At 42.5% G+C, this 18,250-nt stretch overlaps 1 protein-coding gene across 2 annotated transcripts in view; it reads right to left on the reverse strand.

Moving 5' to 3' along the window:
• The window catches only part of GPATCH8 (G-patch domain containing 8), a 116,686-nt gene extending 108,523 nt beyond the window's left edge, over positions 1-8,163 (reverse strand). For both annotated transcript variants that reach the window (XM_032396660.1, XM_032396659.1), the window contains exon 1: positions 7,919-8,163. In XM_032396660.1, the coding sequence (XP_032252551.1) occupies positions 7,919-7,963 (45 nt within the window). In that variant the 5' untranslated portion in view covers positions 7,964-8,163. The remainder of the gene's footprint in view (positions 1-7,918) is intronic.
• Between the last annotated feature and the right edge of the window lie 10,087 nt (positions 8,164-18,250).

Consider the following 18,250-nt stretch of genomic DNA (forward strand, 5'->3'; position numbering starts at 1 on the left):
TTCAGGTGTACAATACAATGATTCAACAAGCCTACACATTACTCAGTGCTCATCACAATAAGTATATTCTTAATCCTTTTTATATTTTCCCCATCCCCCACCAACCTCCCATTACTCCAACAATTCTTAAACTCCATCGGAGCCTAAAATCTGTTGATCCAACTTTTCCCTCTACCTCAAAAGTCCTTACTTATCTCCCACCAAGCTTACAATCACAGTCCATTATTATAATCCCTCTCTTGCCCCCACTCACATTAACTCTGGTTAATGGGGACTGGTTATCACAGCTTTAGCTGCATGTATAGCACATCTAACAATTATATCTGAATTAATCTTCCAATAAGAAAAGCTGTTTTGATGTCTATCCCCTGTTTAAACACCTTAAATAGCTAGGACAGGGGCACTTGGGTGGCTCAGGTCACATGATCCCAGGGTCCTGGGATGAGCCCCACATCCTCGGGCTCCCTGCTCAAGCAGGGAGTCGGCCTCTCCCTCTCCCCCTCCCCCTGCTTGTGCCAGTTCGCTCTCCGTCAAATAAATAAATAAAATCTTTAAAAAAAATAAATTGGGGCGCCTGGGTGGCTCAGTCATTGAGTGTCTGCCTTCAGCTCAGGTCATGATCCCAGGGTCCTGGTATCGAGCCCCGCATCAGGCTCCCTGCTCTGCAGGAAGTCTGCTTCTCCCTCTCCCACTGCTTGTGTTCCCTCTCTCTCTGTGTCTCTCCCTGTCAAGTGAATAAATAAAATCTTTAAAAAAAATAAAAATAAAAAAATAAATTAAAATAAATTAAAAAGCAGCTATGACATTCCTGCTTAGAGCATTAAAATAAAACTTACTGTTGTAGCCTTAGCTTTCACTTTTTCCCTATGCTCAATGGTTTAATCATTGTTCAAAAAGAAAAAAACAAACAAACAGTTCTGCTTGTTCCACTTCTATACTTTTGCCCTGGCTATTTTCTCTCACTGAATGCCTCCCATTCTTTTCCTTGCAAAGATGTAATCCTATCGGGGTACCTGGGTGGCTCAGTAGGTTAAGCGTTTCCACAAGTTTCCTCCACAAACATACACATACTTCTTAGTACAACCCCTATTCAAATATTATTTTAACAACCTTTTTAAAAATAAGTTTACATACTAGAAAATATTCTGAAGGTAAATATACCCCTTGGTATCTCTTGCGCAGACACCCTAAAGCAGTTATTAAACCAATTAAATTTTTAATCATTTTTGCTCCTTCTAAGATACCTCATAATTTTACTTACAGCTTTACTCATAGCAATAAAGGAAATTACTGACACCACAGCATATAATCCACAAGCATCAGCTTTAGCTTCTTGTACAGTCAAGACTTAAAATATCAAACTAATTTCTTGATTTTTGATCAGTACTATCTACAAAAGGGTGAAAAAGTAAGCTACTCCTCCCTCATCAACACTCGAAAATATTACCTGAACCATAAAAGTACTAACTTTTCCAACAATCATTATTTAAAATTACCAGTCACAAAACATGATTAATGATTTTTTTTCTATTGTAACTAAATCTGAAGAGCTGTTTTGTATTTCAATTCCATACAACCGAGATAAATTGAAATTCCTCTTTGGAATCAATTGTCAGAGTGAGGATAACAAATAATTGAAACCTAATGAGACCAAATTATTACAGACACCTTCTGCTTGTTTGAATGATACACAACTCAAGAGTTATCTTACAACACTGTTGGTAAAAATAAAAATTAAGTAACAGGAAACTACTATTTTGGCCCTAACTTTAATTTCTTACTATCTATGGCACTTACTAAAATATTATGTGCTATTAACCTATGTACAATGTCAAAGTAACTTTGGCTACTTTTTCTTCCATAAATTCCTGTATTATGTATAATATACTAAATGCATTTGTTAAATCCCAAAGAAATCATTTAGTATAAGCATCACAATACAGTATATTCTTTCAGCTGCATATATTTAAATTTTTGCATTGACTAATACAATGCATTAAGCACATTCAGATAGTTTTCCACAGTTAAATGGACAATTCACTTTTTATAACTGGAAAATCATTACAACATCTTCTGGTATCCACTGCAGTATCAAATCAATGACTTCTTTCAGTATTTGTGGTGGTCATTTGTAATTCCTTTGGTAATTAACCATGAGTCAGCTCTCACTTAAGGCTAAATGGCGATGCTAATATGAAAAGAGATTTAATGCCAGGCATACAAGCAAAAATACCAAACTGTTTCAGGGAAGGAATTTTAATAGAATTCAAGAACTGGATGTCTACCTCAAGCTGGAACCCATTTTCATTAATAAAATATTAGAAACTTATTAAGCCACAAGAAAAAAGATGAAATCTCTACATGGGTTTCAAATCCATAATTCAAGATCTCATGAACTCCTATTCCTTTTCAGAAAATGGTAATTTCTTTTTTTTAAGCAAACTCCACGCCCAATGTGGGGCTTGAACTCATGACCCTGAGATTGAGTTGCATGCTGCACTGACTGAGCCAGCCAGGTACCCCAGAAAATGTCATCTCGGCCACAAGAAAACAGTCCTGTTTTCATTTTATCATGTACCCAAATAGATGGAAATTATACGGAAATATATCTCAGCTATGAAGCAGCAGAATCAGTATAGCTAATTATATATGTGTCTAAAAAATTTTTAAGTCACAAATTTTAGTTCTGGTTATATAATTTATCATAAAGACCTAAGAAAATGTGAAAAAAAATCTCTCTGTAGTACTCTAATGGGAATTGTGTGATACATATAGAAAAAAATGGAACGAATACAACAGGGACACCTATTTTTCTATAATGCTGATAGCACTAGAACAGCCCTGTAAATAATCAGCCTAATAATATATCTGTCTAGATCTGTTTCTTCTTGGTTTCAATGCCTACTTTGATTTTTTTGTTTGTTTGTTTGTTTAAAGATTTTATTTATTTATTTGACAGAGAGACACAGCGAGAGAGGGAACACAAGCAGGGGGAGTGGGAGAGGGTGAAGCAGGCTTCCCGCAGAGCAGGGAGCCCGATGCGGGGCTCGATCCCAGGACGCTGGGATCCTGACCTGAGCCGAAGGCAGACGCTTAACGACTGAGCCACCCAGGCGCCCCACAATGCCTACTTTGAAAACAAATAAGCATACTGTCACATGAAGCCCTGTGATCACAATTCTCGCCAACCCCATTCTCCCTCCAATGCAACCTATGTCTTCTCTGTGACGTTATTCCTTGAAATGTCCCTTTTCCAGTACCCTTTACCTTGAATATACACCTTTATCCTTCAAATAACCACCAGAGAACTTTCCCTTATGCTGACCTTACATGGTAACTCTTGAACGTCTAAAAATATACTAACCAATAATTTTGCATTTGTTAATAATCATGCCAATTTATCATCAGTATTTTGAGATCGGTACAGCCTTGGTTCCAACCCTTTCCACCTATCATAATAAGTATGGGAAAGGGAGTAGTAATGATTTTGCGTAAGTTTCAGTATCCCAAGCAAAGCGCGCATTGATTTTCACAACTGGTGGCTTCTCTTCCAGATGATTGGAGACCCTGGAAACAGAGATTAGAACACTTGCCCATGTGCCATCTCCAGCACGTCTGCATTAGAATGCCAACTTTATTACAAGATACCACACAGAAAATATACTAACATGCTTCTGTGATTTAAGTATTTTAAAACTGTAACCTTCTCATTTAATGGTCTCAACTAAGAATTATCTGAAGGTCACATCCTGGTATCATATATGAAACACCAGTAATCTTACAAACATACTACATAAAAGTAATACATGACTTATTACTATTTACCATTATGATTACTTACATAGATTACAGAAAATCCTTGGGTAATTTTATTTTTATTATGAACTTTAAGATATTTGTTTCTCTCATTTTATTACTCAATGATCTATTATCATAGCTCTTTTTTGTTAGAAATCTAATGCAAAACACATTCAGAACAAGAATGAAAGGCTACTTTATTTTTTTTGTCGGGACGCCTGGGTGGCTCAGTCGTTAAGCATCTGCCTTTGGCTCAGGTCATGATCCCAGGGTCCTGGGATTGAGCCCCACATCGGGCTCCCTGCTCAGCTGGAAGCCTGCTTCTCCCTCTCCCACTCCCCCTGCTTGTGTTCCCTCTCTCGCTGTCTCTCTATCAAATAATTAAAAAAAAAAAAAAAAATGCACCAGTCCTCTGCAGGAACACGAACTGAAGAACATATTTCCTTATAGCATTCAGCAGCATCTCCATTAACGGCTGCACAACCACTTAACGCTAAGCAGTATATCTTAACACCTATGGTTGTACATCTCTCTACAAACAAAACTTTCTTTACGGAACCTGTAATTCAAAGTATTGAATACATCTATATCTTAAATTATACTATGTATTTTCCATTAGTTTGTGTAACATTTTAATCTGTGAACAAATATGCCTTAATCTGGTAAATGTAGGCAGAACTTGTGTCTCATTCAGAAATTGAGGTCAGATTCTTAAAGCAGTAGTCAGAACTTAAAACACTAAAAAAAAAAAAAAAAATACATCAGCCTGAATCACAAAGATTTCCAGAGATAAAAAAATCACTTAAAAAGACCAAACAAAAACAAAAAAAAAAAACAAAACAAAACAAACAAACAAAAAAAACAAACAAGGGGGCGCCTGGGTGGCTCAGTGGTTAAGCGTCTGTCTTCAGCTCAGGTCATGGTCCCAGGATCCTGGGATCGAGCCCCACATCGGGCTCCCTGCTCAGCGAGAAGCCTGCTTCTCCCTCTCCCACTCCCCCTGCTTGTGTTCCCTCGCTCGCTGTCTCTCTGTCAAATAAATAAAATCTTAAAAAAAAAAAAAAAAAAGACCACACAAAAGAAGGTCTAAACTAAAATAACAGTTAACAATATATCCTCTATGATAGTGTAACTCATCATTGTCAGAAGTCTCCTTATAAGTCCTTGGGAGTCCAACAAGAAACAGTTCTGGACAAAGGGGAACAGAGTACAAACTAATTGTACAACCTCTCTAAAAGCTCACTTATTCTTTGTAATCTGTAAGTTTATCCTCCGTATTTGATGACTCAATTATAGTTACATAAAATATGTAATTGCCAGTAGAGATAATGGTCATGAGCATAGGTTCAAGAGTCTTAAGAGCCAGGGTGTTAATCTAGGTGCTGCCATCTACCAGCTGTATGTACCTGGCCACGTTATTGAACTCTGTGCCTCAGCTGCCTCATTTGAAAACCCTCGTAGGGTTACTGTGAAGACTACGAGATAATGCACATAAAGCGTGTAGAATGGTACCTGTTTACTGTTAAAATAAAGTTACTGAAGATGTTTAAATGTATGTCCCTGATGATTACTCCTTATATTCATAAGTGCTTCAGGTGGCATGCCACCGTTAATTAAGCTCCTCACCATATTACACAAAACACCTTTGAAACTTCAGGTGTTCACAAATAACTGAATCCACCTCTGACTCAATACCAAGTTCAAGATACTACAAACTCTCCAAAATTTGCAAGTGATGGTAAATTGGCAAAGAGTGAAATTTTATAATTCTTAATTATCTTGCCAAATTAAAGCAAAGAAAATGACAGTCATCTAGAACTTACCAGAGAAGATGCACAGAAAAATTTCTAGTGCTGTAAGAGGATCTGTTTAAAGCAACAGGATCCATGCACTGTTTGGAAACCTACTTTGGATTTGTTTTCAAGTGTATTCAATGGCTTCACCTCGTTTATCACTCAAACCTTAAAGGAGGTCACATTTAATTTTAATAACCCAACCTTAAAATGTTTCAGATATACTATGTACAGGAGCATGCTATTACATTTCCTAATAACTTTAAATTGAAGGACATCATTAATGAAAATCAGTATTTTTCCTTTCATTAAAACATCCAGAAAAAAAAACACCAGAAAACATACTACTTTAAGTATTTCTAATTTTTTTTATTTATTGTAGTTGACTACTTCATTTTTAAATGGATGCTTTTTAGAAATGTTAGTACAATAATTTACAAAAGTTTTAACATCTTCTAATTGTCTAAAAGGTATTCATTCCCAATACCCTATTTTACCCATAATACTAGGAGATCTGAATTTTAGAAAACCAACATATTCCTGGCTGACCCAATACTGCAGGAGTTGGTTATTCCAACACACAAGCAGGAAATAAAATATGTGTACTATCTTCAAAAGACTACCAATCAGGTTTTAGATAAACCCAACTAAAGCACCAGACGAGAAAGTCATCTTACTTGAAAAGGTAGAGGCTTTCTCAATTTCTTGAGGTGACAGCATTCACAATCTGCTATCCAGTTTTCAAATTCTTTCAAGGCCCTGCAAATCCTGCTTAAGTCTGCTGAAACTGTGGTTGACAGCCATTTTCCCTCAAAACTTAATTGTCCATATTATTTATTTCCAATTTTATTAGGTCACCTTGAAATTCTCTCCTCTGAAAAGCACTTGAGGATTTTAGTTAACATGTCTCTTTAAATATTACCAATAAAAGCCCACACATCTTGCAGCCTACTTACGTCTTACGGTGCTCACTTAAAAAAAAAAAATCTCTCTCGGGGATCAAATGGCTATATAGGAACTGCTTCAACTTCCCTGCACCTGCATTATACTCTTAAATACCTTGAGATCCGGTATTGTGCTGCAGCTCTACAGCAAGCGCATGATCACAAGGCTTTTTTCAACAGCCCCCAGATCCCTTACTGCTGCAAAACTTCTCACAAGCGTTCCATGCACTAGACTGTTGTTTAACTGCTTTACCTGTTTATTTACCAACCCCATCATCTCGGGGAATTCAAACCCTTCAAACTGCCTTCTGAAACATATCTAGACTATCCCATGTTATTCAGAGGAAGATCTGCAGCGGGATAAAAACTTGAGTTCTGATGTTCATCCCCTGACCCAAATTGCTGTTGCCAGGATATGCGGTAGTAATGCAGTGGTTTCTTTGAGACTCTGAGGATGTATTTTACCCTAGAAACAGCCAATCTCTACACTAAATTCCTCTTAATCGCCGAGATTTCCGCGGTAACAATGCTCAACAGGAAGGTATTTTAAACAACTGAAAGACGAGTTATTCTAATTTGGCCTTTATTTTTTCCTCGATAATACCTGCCATCACAAGGACATTTTTCCATACAGCATTTGTAACTAAAGAAAGAAAAAAAGGAGCTTCTGGCGCTAGTTATCACACGCTAAGGAAGTCCCTTATCATTATGCTTCTTAAAAAATCTTTCGAGGTAGGATTTGGGGCTAAGCTTACATCGACCACAGTCCTATAACTTACTCTTTTCCAAGCAAGATGAACGGCCTCATAACAACAGCAACATTTACGCCTAGGGAAATCTCAATTGTTTGACCAACCAAGAAGGCGTCTGATAATTAAAGGACCCTTTTTCCATGGGAGGAAATGGAAAGACAGACAATGAAAGGGACTTATTCTAATAAGGATAGACGAAGGACGACCCCAAGAAGAGCCCTGCGAGCAAAACCCAGGGGTTCGGAAGCCCTGGTCTCAGCGACACCCGCCCGAAGCCCCCCAACCCATCCCTCTTTTCCCCCGGGAGCCCGCCCGGCGCCTTCACAGGCCCGGCGCACCCGAGAGGAGCACAGTCCCCAGTCTGCGGCCCAACCAGGCTCCCGAAACCCGCCCAAGCAGGCCGAAGCCGCAAACCCGGCGGCCTGAGTTTAACAGGTAAGAGAATACGAGGTGAGAGGAGCTGCGGCCTCGCCTCAAGCTGGGAGGCCCCTGGAGGAATTGGAGGCGGGAGAAGAGCAAGCCGGTTCGTAAGCCGGGGCAGAGCTTGGAAGGAAAAGAGCTAGGAGCGGGGGATGAGGACGTCCCAGCTCTGCCAGCGCCTTCCCGGATTCTCGGCAACGCCCGTGTTTACCTGAAAGTCTCGATCCTCGTTGAAGCGGGAGAAGCGGTCCGCCATTTTGCCGCCTTCACTCCTCTCAGGACGACGCTCTCCGGTTCGCTCCTTCCCTCCCGCGACACCCGCCCCCTCGCTCCCCTCCCCAGTTCCCCGCCTCCTCCCACGCCCACCCGGCGCGCGCAGGCGAGGGAGGGAGGAAGCGAGAAAGCTCGTCTAAGAAGGGAGCCCCGTCGGCGCAGGCGCTTTTCGGCCCTGGAGGCGGAACCTTCCCTTAAATCCCCTCTCTGCTCCCGGCCCAGAGCGACCCCGGCGGCCGCGCGTGCGCACTCGCGCCGGAGAGCTGTAAGCGCTTCCGGAGAGAAAGGTTACAGGGGCACGATACGCTTGGCTCCGGATGTTTTCCACCTGCTGATTTCCCCGACTACGCTATGTTTTCTTGCCCTCTTGTTTCCCTGTGTGTGTAGAAGCCCATCCTCTGCTTTATTCACTAAATAGCAATGTAATGTACTGGTTGAAAGCGCGGATTTTGGAGCCAGACTACGTCCTTTCCAATCCCAGTTTGCCCTCAGGATTAAACGGCAAACGAAAAGACCCCTTCTCTCATGGGCTTACATTCCGGTGGAGAAAATCAGATACATAGTAAAAATAATTACATAACTTGAAATGTTGACGAGCGCTACAAAAAATAAAAGAGTACAGTGATGAGACCTCTGAAATGACCTTTGGCCTTTGAGGAAAAGCAAGGGGCAAGGCTCCACCCCCACCTCCCCGCAGCCTTGGAGCAAAGGGAACGTTAGACCCACAGGCCCCTTGAGGGCTAAGAGTTGCCATTTTTAAGATATTATTAGAGTGAGTATTTTTCAAGAGACCAAAGTTGATCCAAATCAACTAAAGTTCTCTGGGTTTCAGTTTCTTTTTTATAAAATAAGGAAATTGAATTTGGTAATCTCTACTGCCCCGGCCCCAGCAATGACTGTGTGGGTTATGATTCAGATTTTTCCATCGTATGGCTTTCCTGAGCGCCCCACCCGGCCCTCCAGCTCCCTCAGCCAAAATACATAAAACACGTAGGAGGGGTCTGAGGACTTCCCTGCTTTTGGAAAGAGCAGTTGACAGAAATCACAAAATGGAAAATAGCCCTTACCCTACCCTGAGAGAGTCAAGTGGAATGTAAATTTTTGGAAGGATGTGTATCTTCTCTTCCTTTGTTACCCTCTGCCTCATCCAACCCCCAGTCCAAGCTGAATACAATTGTAAGCAATGAAAAGAACTCTCTAAGGAGAGGCAGAACACAGACTGTAAACATTGTAAAAAGATTGAGAGTAAATGTGTCAGAATGAATCACATGGATACACATGACACATTTACCTCTTCTCCCTCTCCCAGCCCTACTAAGATGACTCTGATGGGGTCATGATCCCAGGGGCCTGGGATTGAGCCCCCATTGGGCTCCCTGCTTGGCCAGGAGCCTGTTTCTCTCTCTCCCTCTGCATTCCCCCTGCTTGTGCTCTCTGGCTCTCTCTATATCTCTGTCAAATAAATAAATAAAATCTTAAAAAAATAAAAATAAAATAAAAAAACAACAACAAAACACTTTGGAAGCTAGAAAGCAAAGATAAATGGAAATGACTTTAGTAGAATAGAGAAAACAAAGTCCTAGAGTGGGGAAGTTAGGAAACAAGTTGACTAATGCTAAGGTGTACCACAAAGATTCAGGAATTGGAATCACTAGGTACCAAGATGAGGGTGTGGATGGAGTTGAAAACAGGACTTGTTACAAGGCAGTTTAGAGAGCAGTCAAACTCTAGATTCCTTTCCCACCCAAGCTGTAAACTGGAGGGTTCTCCTCTGAAAAGACTAAACAAAGAGACTCTAACATATCTGGCACAGATAAGGAAAGAGATACCATGCTGTAAATGGGAAGATTTGGTAAAAGCTAACATTCTGGTCAGAGAAGGCTTCTTCCAGCTTAGTGGGAAAAAACCTACCCATACCAAAAATAGGAGTGGAGTCTCCTCAACATATAAAGGTCATGTTCCAACCCAGATATCCCACAGAAGAGTCTGTCATTCTAGAATCCCCATCCACACAGAGCTTCCACTCAGCTGTTATGTATGAATGGGTAGCCAAAAATAATCAGACATTAAAAGAAACCTGTAAGACAGAAACACCCCCACCCCAAAACAAAACAAAAAAAACAGCAAGGAGAATTCAGAGGAACCAGAGATAATGGAGGTAATAAAAGAAGCCATCAAAAGAATTGTAATCAATACCCACAGAGATATGAGATTACCTCAGGAAATAAGGGACCACATCAGGAAGCATCGGATGCCAAAAAAGAATATTCAGAGATTAAGAAGTAACTTTTGAAAGTTAAAATGTCTTAAGCAGAGGGACGCCTGGGTGGCTCAGTCGTTAAGTGTCTGCCTTCGGCTCAGGTCATGATCCCAGGGTCCTGGGATCGAGCCCTGCATCGAGCCCCGCATCGGGCTCCCTGCTCAGTGGGAAGCCTGCTTCTCCCTCTCCTGCTCCCCCTGCTTGTGTTTCCTCTCTAGCTGTCTCTCTCTGTGTGTCAAATAAATAAATAAAATCTTTAGGGAAAAAAAATGTCTTAAGCAGAAATGAAAAATTCAATAGAAGAGTTAGGAAATAAAATTGCAGAAATCTCCCAGAAAACAATAAAAAGACACCCTCATCCAAGGTCAATTAGATTATATAAGTCCTCTGCTGCAACCCTCCAGTGGCTTTCCCTGTCATTCACGCTAAAGGCTATCATCACCTCACCTTTCAGACCTCGTTCCTCTCTGCCCACTGTGTCCTTCCTCTCTGGGCACACTGACCTCCTGGCTATATCTTGATCCCACAGGTCTGCTCCTGTGTCAGCCTGCCCCACTTAGGAGCTACGTTTATGTTGTTCTTTCTGCCTCATTCTTTTCCAGATATCCACCCACATGGCTTGCCCCCTCATCCTCTGGTCTTTACTTGAATGTTAGTTTCTCAGTAAGATCTTCCCTGATCACCCTGTTTAAAATCACAGAGCTCAGTATTCTGAACTTCCTAGCCTCTTTGCCTAATTTTATTTTTCTCCATAGTACTTACCACTTTCTAATATGTAATGTAAACTCCATGAGAGCAGAAATTCTTTCAGTTCTATTCCCATCTGTATCCCTAACCCCTAGAATAATAAATGACACATAATAGGCACTAAGTATTTTTTTAATAGATGAGAAGAAAAATAGGAAAAACAGATAAGAAAATATAAGGATCAATCCAATATCTGAATAGCAGAGTTTCTAGAAAGAGTGGAGAAAAAAACGGAAGGAAGAGCATATTAAGAAATAACATGTAAACTTTTTCTGGTTCTAAGGGCCTGAGTGTCTAAATTGAGAGGGCCCAGCACAATGGGTGGAAAAATAGCTTGCTGCCAGGTACAGCATTGTGAAATTTCAGGACACAGGAGATAAAAAGAAGCTTTTACAGGTTTTCAAAGAGGAAAAATAAGTCACATATGAAGGATTGGGAATTGGAATGATCTTTTTCTCCGAAACACCAGACTAAGGGGTAATTCCCTGAAAATTCTGAGAAGAGGGTTTTGAACCTAGAAATCTATATCCACCCAAATCATTACTCAACCGTGAAAGAGGAAAATGACATTTAGACCTGCAAGCTCCCCAAAAAATCTATTTTCCATGGACTCTTTCTCTGGAAGCCACTAAAGAATGCTCTGCAGCAAAACAAGGAAGTATAACAAGAAAGAGGGAGACTTGAGATCCAGAAGTCAGAGAGCCAACCTGAGAAAGAAGCGAAGAGAATTCCCAGGGTGAGCGTGTAGTCATTCCAGGATGACAACTGTGTAGCTGGCCTAAAAACACCCAATCCAGGTGAACACAGGAGGACACAGGAGAACAGAGGCCCCAGGAAGGTTGTTGCCAAGCTAGAAAGAAACCTGATGGAATACTAGCAGGTCTGAAAGAGACATTTAGACTTCTCCAAAGTGTTTGGAGGGGAAAATCAGTGACAAGAATATAGAAAACCAAGGGGCGCCAGGATGGCTCAGTCGGTCAAGTGTCTGCCTTCAGGGGCTCCTGGGTGGCTCAGTCATTAGGTGTCTGCCTTCAGGTCAGGTCATGATCCCAGGGTCCTGGGATCGAGCCCTGCGTCAGGTCCCTGCTCTGCGGGAAGCCTGCTTCTCCCTCTCCCACTCCCCCTGCTTGTGTTCCCTCTCTCGTTATGTCTCTCTGTCAAATAAATAAAATCTTAAAAAAAAAAAATCTGCCTTCAGCTCAGGTCATGATCTCAGGGTCCTGGGATATAGCCCCCTGCTCAGTGGGGAGTCTGCTTATTCCTCTACTCTCCCCCCCACTTTCTCTCTCTCTCAAATAAATAAAATCTTTTAAAAGGGGAGGGGCCACCTAGGTGGCTCAGTCGGTTAAGCATCTGCCTTTGGCTCAGGTCATGATCGCAGGGTCCTGGGATGGAGCCCCACATCGGGCTCCCTGATAGGGCAGGAAGCCTGCTTCTCCCTCTCCCACTACCCCTGCTTGTGTTCCCTCTCTCACTGCCTCTCTCTGTCAAAAAATAAATAAAAATATAAAAAAAAAAAGAAAGAATTAGGGATGAGATGAACGAAGAAAAGGGACTGCCATTTTTCCTAGAAAACCATGTAGAATAGTTTGACTTTTTAGCCTATGGATATATATTACTTCAATTAAAAACAAAAATTCAATTTGGTGAGGGGCGCCTGGGTGGCTCAGTCAATTAAGCGTCTGCCTTCAGATCAGGTCATGATCCCAGGGTCCTGGGATCGAGCCCCACGTTGGGCTCTCTGCTCAGCGGGGAGTCTGCTTCTCCCTCTGCCTGCCGCTCCCCCGGCTTGTGCTCACTCTGTCAAATAAATAAATAAAATCTTAAAAAAAAATTCAATTTGGTGATTTAAAAAAATGCCCACACCAGTCAATTCTCTGTTCTTTCACGTATTGGAGGGCTAAGACAACATAGAACAGAGACCAAAACAGGGGCGCCTGGGTGGCTCAGTCGTTGGGCGTCTGCCTTCGGCTCGGGTCATGATCCCAGGGTCCTGGGATCAAGCCCCGCATCGGGCTCCCTGCTCGGCAGGGAATCTGCTTCTCCCTCTCCCTCTGCCTCTCCCCACCGCTCCTACTCTCTCTCTCTCTCTCTGTATCTCTCTGTCTCAAATGAATAAATAAAAAATTCCTTAAAAAAAAAAAAAAGAAAGAAAAGAGCCCAAAACAATCTGGTACTCAGATTGTTCTATATTTGGCCAAGGGGAACAGTTGTTCAATGTTTTAAAAGTTTATCCGTATTTAGCAGCCTTTGGGGGGGGAGTTACTATGTGTCATGCATGCACTATGCTGACAGCTTCACATACATGATCTCATCTGATGCTCACAGACAGCCACCCTATGAAGTAGGTATTATGATTAGCTTTTTTCTCATTTTCCAAGTGAAGAAACTGAGGCTTATATGAATTTACCCAAAGCCAAACTCCTAGTAAGAAGTGGAGTCTGGATTCAAACAGGGTCGGCCTGGGTCAAGAGCCCCCACCTCTAAACCTCCACTCCCTGACACCAGACCAGATATTTATCCCGTGGGAACCGGCATAGGGAAACACCAGCACTGTGAAGGTTGAAGCTGATGGCTGATGAGAGCAGGAGAAGGGCAGGGCACTGAGGGCAAAGGAGGAAAGAGCTAGGGCAGGCTTAGGAGGCCCTCCTTCCCTCCAGACCTCCACACCCCCGTCCTCACCCAAGGTTAGACTTTTGGTAACCAAATGGCAAGAGCGGGATTGATTGATGAGTCCCCACAGCCTGCAAGGGTGTAGGGTCAGTAAGTATGGCTAGAGGGCTGTGGAGGAGAAGGAAAATATCTTTTCCTCTACCTTTGTTTTTTTTTTTTTTTTTAATATTTTATTTATTTGACAGAGAGAGAGAACAAGTAGGCAGAGAGGCAGGCAGAGGGAGAGGGAGAAGCAGGCTCCGCGCTGAGCAGGGAGCCCGATGTGGGGCTCGATCCCGGGACCCTGGGATCACAACCTGAGCCGAAGGCAGCTGCTTAACCGACTGAGCCACCCAGGCGCCCTTCCTCTACCTTTGTAAGTTCTCCACTGGAAACCCTGTAACAAAAGGCAGATTGACGAGACAAAAAGCATATGGATTTATTTAATGTAAGTGTTAAGTGACATGGGAGCTTTCAGATGGAAATGAAGACCCAAAGAAATAGTTAAACCTGAGTGGCTTTCCGCTAGGTTTGATGGAGGGTAGAAAGCTGTAGACAGATATGATAGGATAAAGAGTACCAAATAAATATTGTAAACTGAGAGAAATGTAGCAAGGCCTGTTCATTCAGATTCTTCCTTGTATCCCTCAGTCTTCAGAGATAAGGGTGCTTCTTTCCTCCAGGTATAGAGAGAGCACTTCTCACATGACAGTTTTATGACCTGCTTCAGGGCGTTAGAAAACCCTTTGTCCATCTGCCATGTCTTGAATCCTTTAGCTTGAAATATTCAATATGTCACAGTGTCATGTTTGGGGGTAGCACGTCCTGGACTCCATCAGCTGGAACCTGCACATTGTGGAAGGCACAAATGTGGGTAACTTTTATTTATCTGTTTGTTTGGCTTTGCATGGTTGGGGGAAGGTGCCTTGCTTATCTGTGAAATCAGACTTTTGTTCCTTTCTCATCATGGAGAGAGACATTTGGGATGGTGAAACCAAGAGCTGTCTCTGTTTGGGCCCTGTGGACCCAGCTGTGCCTCCTGAGGAGTCCCGGGTACGATGTGAGGGAGAGCAGGTCCCTGGTGGCTACGTGAGGGACTGTCCCTGGGCCCTTCCTAGGCTCCCTCCCACTGCTCCTTCAGGGAAAGGTAAGAATAACTCATACCTTCATTTCAAACTTTCTCTGATAATCCCACCAATACTGTAAAATAGCTGTTACTATCCAGCTTCCACCGTTTTGTGGAAGAGGACATGGAGGCTAAGGCGTGTAGAGTCACTTGGCCACGGTCATACATGTAGTAGGTGAAGAGCTAGAACCAGAACCCCATATCCTTCCCATTTCACCACTGCCTTTCTTAAACTAATAGCTTAAGTAGCACTTACTCCACATTTTAGTATTTACATGCAATTTATGGGTATTATTTCATTTAATCTCAAAATAACCCAACTAGTTGATAACAACATTATCTTTATTGGGCAAATGAAGAGGAAAGGCTCAGAGGGGTCAAATAATTTGTTCTTGATCACCCAGCTACTGAGATTCAAATGTGACGTGTTCATCCCTGCTCACACGTAGCAAAGACAGGAGCTCAAGTGTGTGAATTGGGACAGAATTTAAGACAGTGGAAAGAAAGCAGCCTATGGTATTTGCAATGCCCAAAGGCATTCAAATGCAACTCAAAGAAAAAAATAGGGGAGCCTGGCTGGCTCAGTTGGAGGAGTACATGACTCTTGATCTCAGGGTTGTGAGTTCAGGCCCTCTAAGGGGTAGAGTTTACTTAATAAAAAAAAAAAAAATAGTTGGGGAGGTGCCTGGGTGGCTCAGTTGTTTGAGCATCTGCCTTCGGCTCAGGTCATGATCCCAGAGTCCTGGGATTGAGCCTGACCTCGGGCTCCCTGCTCCCTGCTCAGCAGGGAGTCTGCTTCTCCCTCTCCCTCTGCCCCCCCACCTCGTGCTCTCCCTCTCTCTAATAAATAAACAAAATCTTAAAAAAAATAAAAAAAATTTTAATCTTTAAAAAAATAATTTAAATAATTAAACAAACAAACAAAAAACCCCTGCTGGCTGTAGGACTCCTCTACGGTGGGTGGTCAGTATGCTACACCAGCTTCCCGGAGGGCATTCTTCAGCACATTTATTCCTTTATTCATGAAACATTTATCGTGTGCCTAGTCTGAAGCTCTGAGTGCGGGACATACACAAGTGACTTGGCAGGAAAGGTCCTTCATTGAGTTTACGTTCTGGCAGTGGGGGGAAGTGGGGAGAGACACAATACACCAAGTAAACAAATGAGATCATTTCAGAGGGGGCCACGTGCAGAGGAGATATGAACACCCAGTGATGTGATACGGGGGATGTGATTGAGAGGAGCTGGGTGAAGCTCCTTTAAATTCAGTGACAATGCTGCAGATGTGACATTTGAGCTGAGAGCCGGGTATTATAAACTGGGGCCGACAGTTCCAAGTAGGGACGGGGCCGGTAGCACAAGGCTCTGTACTCAGAAGGGCTCCACCCTTGGGTTAATGCTCCACACTTGGTTCAACCCACCCTGAGTTTAACTGTTACATCTTGAAATTCTTAATAACTTTTGAGAAAGTGCCCCACGTTTTCATTTCCTACTGGGCCCTGTAGCCAGTCCAGGTGAGAGGAACCACAAGGAATGGGGGAAGAGGATTTAGAGGTGAAGTGGAAGGGGAAGCAGGGACCACCTCACTGAGGGGGGCCGTGAAGTCACAGCAAGAAGCCGGAGCTTACTCCACACACAAGGGAAATCTTTGACAGATTTGAAGAGGAGGAGCAATGTGACCCTATTTACATTTTCCAGAGGTCCATCAGGGGTGCCTGGTTGGCCCAGTTGGTAGAGCGTGACTCATGTGACTCGATCTCAGGGTTGTGAGTTCAAGCCCCACACCGGGTGTAGAGCTTATTTTAAAATAAATAAATAAATAAGAGAGATCCATCATTGCTTGTGTAAAATATGGATTGTCAAGGGGCAAGAATAGAAGTGCGGAGATCAAATAAGCTGCCGTCGCAGTAAACTCCATGGTGGCCATCTGGACTAAGATGGTGGCGGTAGAGACGGAGAGAAGGCAATGTAAGATAAATTTTGAAGAAGAATTGGCAAGAAGGAAATGGATTAGATGTTGAGGATGAGGAAAAGGGTGGAATCAAGAATGACTTCCGGGGGTACCAGCTGGCTCAGTCGGTAGAGCATGTGACTTTTGATCTCAGGGTCATGAGTTTGAGCCCTACCTCATCAGGTGTAGAGTTTACCTAAAACAAACAAACAAACAAACAAAAAAAACTTCCGGGTTTCTGGTGTGAGTAACTAGGTGGAATGTGAAAGCATTTGCTGAGATTGGGAAGGTTGTGTGGGTGGTGGACAAATTTGGGAGGGTATCAAGAGTTGTATTTTATTTATTTAAAGCTTTTGTTTTTTAAGTAATCTCTACACCCAACATGGGGCTTGAACCCACAGCCCCGAGATCAAGAGCCCCAAACTCCACTGCCTGAGCCAGCCAGGCACCCCGAGAGTTGCACTTTAGACACGCTAAGTCTGAGATGTCTCTGAGAATTTAAATGGAGATGAAAAAAAGAAAATCAATTGTCTATACGGATCTTGACTTTGGAGGAGATTCTCAAAATGGGGTCAGAATAACAAGGGAGTGCTTGTTAAAAATGCAAACTATGGTGCCCCACCCCAGTTCTGCCAAATCAAAATACCAACCCCACCTCCCAAAACATGATTCTGATGCTCATGAAAATTTGAAGCCAACTGTTCCAAGAATTTCTAGAAGGCAAAGGGCCAAGGCATTCTCCTTCCCTCTGCAGATTCTCCAGGCTGAGTGATGAAGTAATCACTTCGTGAGACTTACTGAATATTTAACCTGACTATTATCTGTGCTAGGACATTTAGTAAAAATGGCCTGTGACCCCCAGGACAACCCAGACGTTGGGGGAGACACACATTAGATAGAATTATTAATGTCCACTGGTCAGGTGTGGGGATAGGAAGGAACCTGTAAGAAGCACAGTGTGGGGGGCGCCTGGGGGGTGCTGTTGGTTGGACATCCGACTCTTGGTTTCCACTTCAGTTGTGATCTCAGGGTTGTGGGATTGAGCCCCGCATCTAGCACCGCATCAAGCCCAGCGTGGAGTCTGCTTAAGACTCTCTCGGCCCCTTTACCTTGCTCGGGCATGTGCATGTGCACGCATGGGCTCGCTCTTTCTCTCAAATAAATAAATCTTAAAAAAAAAAAAGCACAGTGTGGGTTCAGAGGTGCAACTCCAAAGAGGTCAACTCTCCTTGACAGGGGAAGATGTTGAAGATCTGAAATAGATTTTTTCCTGTTTTTTTTCTCTCTTTATTTTCATTTCTTTTTTCCACATATCATCATAAACAATTTTACCTAGACACTTCAGTGTAATCATATCTTCCACACCTTGTTTTTTTTTTTTTTAAATCTTCTTTGTCTTCTTTTAAAACTTGGCTTTCCCTCTCTTTTTCCCCCAACCAGGTAGCCCACATCTACAAACCAGTTTGTATGCATCCATTTTTTATTCTCATATAATTATATACACACACGTATAAATGTATATGTAATATTTTGT

This window comes from Phoca vitulina, unplaced genomic scaffold (genome assembly GCF_004348235.1).
Source record: "Phoca vitulina isolate PV1807 unplaced genomic scaffold, GSC_HSeal_1.0 scaffold92, whole genome shotgun sequence".
In the NCBI taxonomy this organism is placed as follows: Eukaryota; Metazoa; Chordata; class Mammalia; order Carnivora; family Phocidae; genus Phoca; species Phoca vitulina.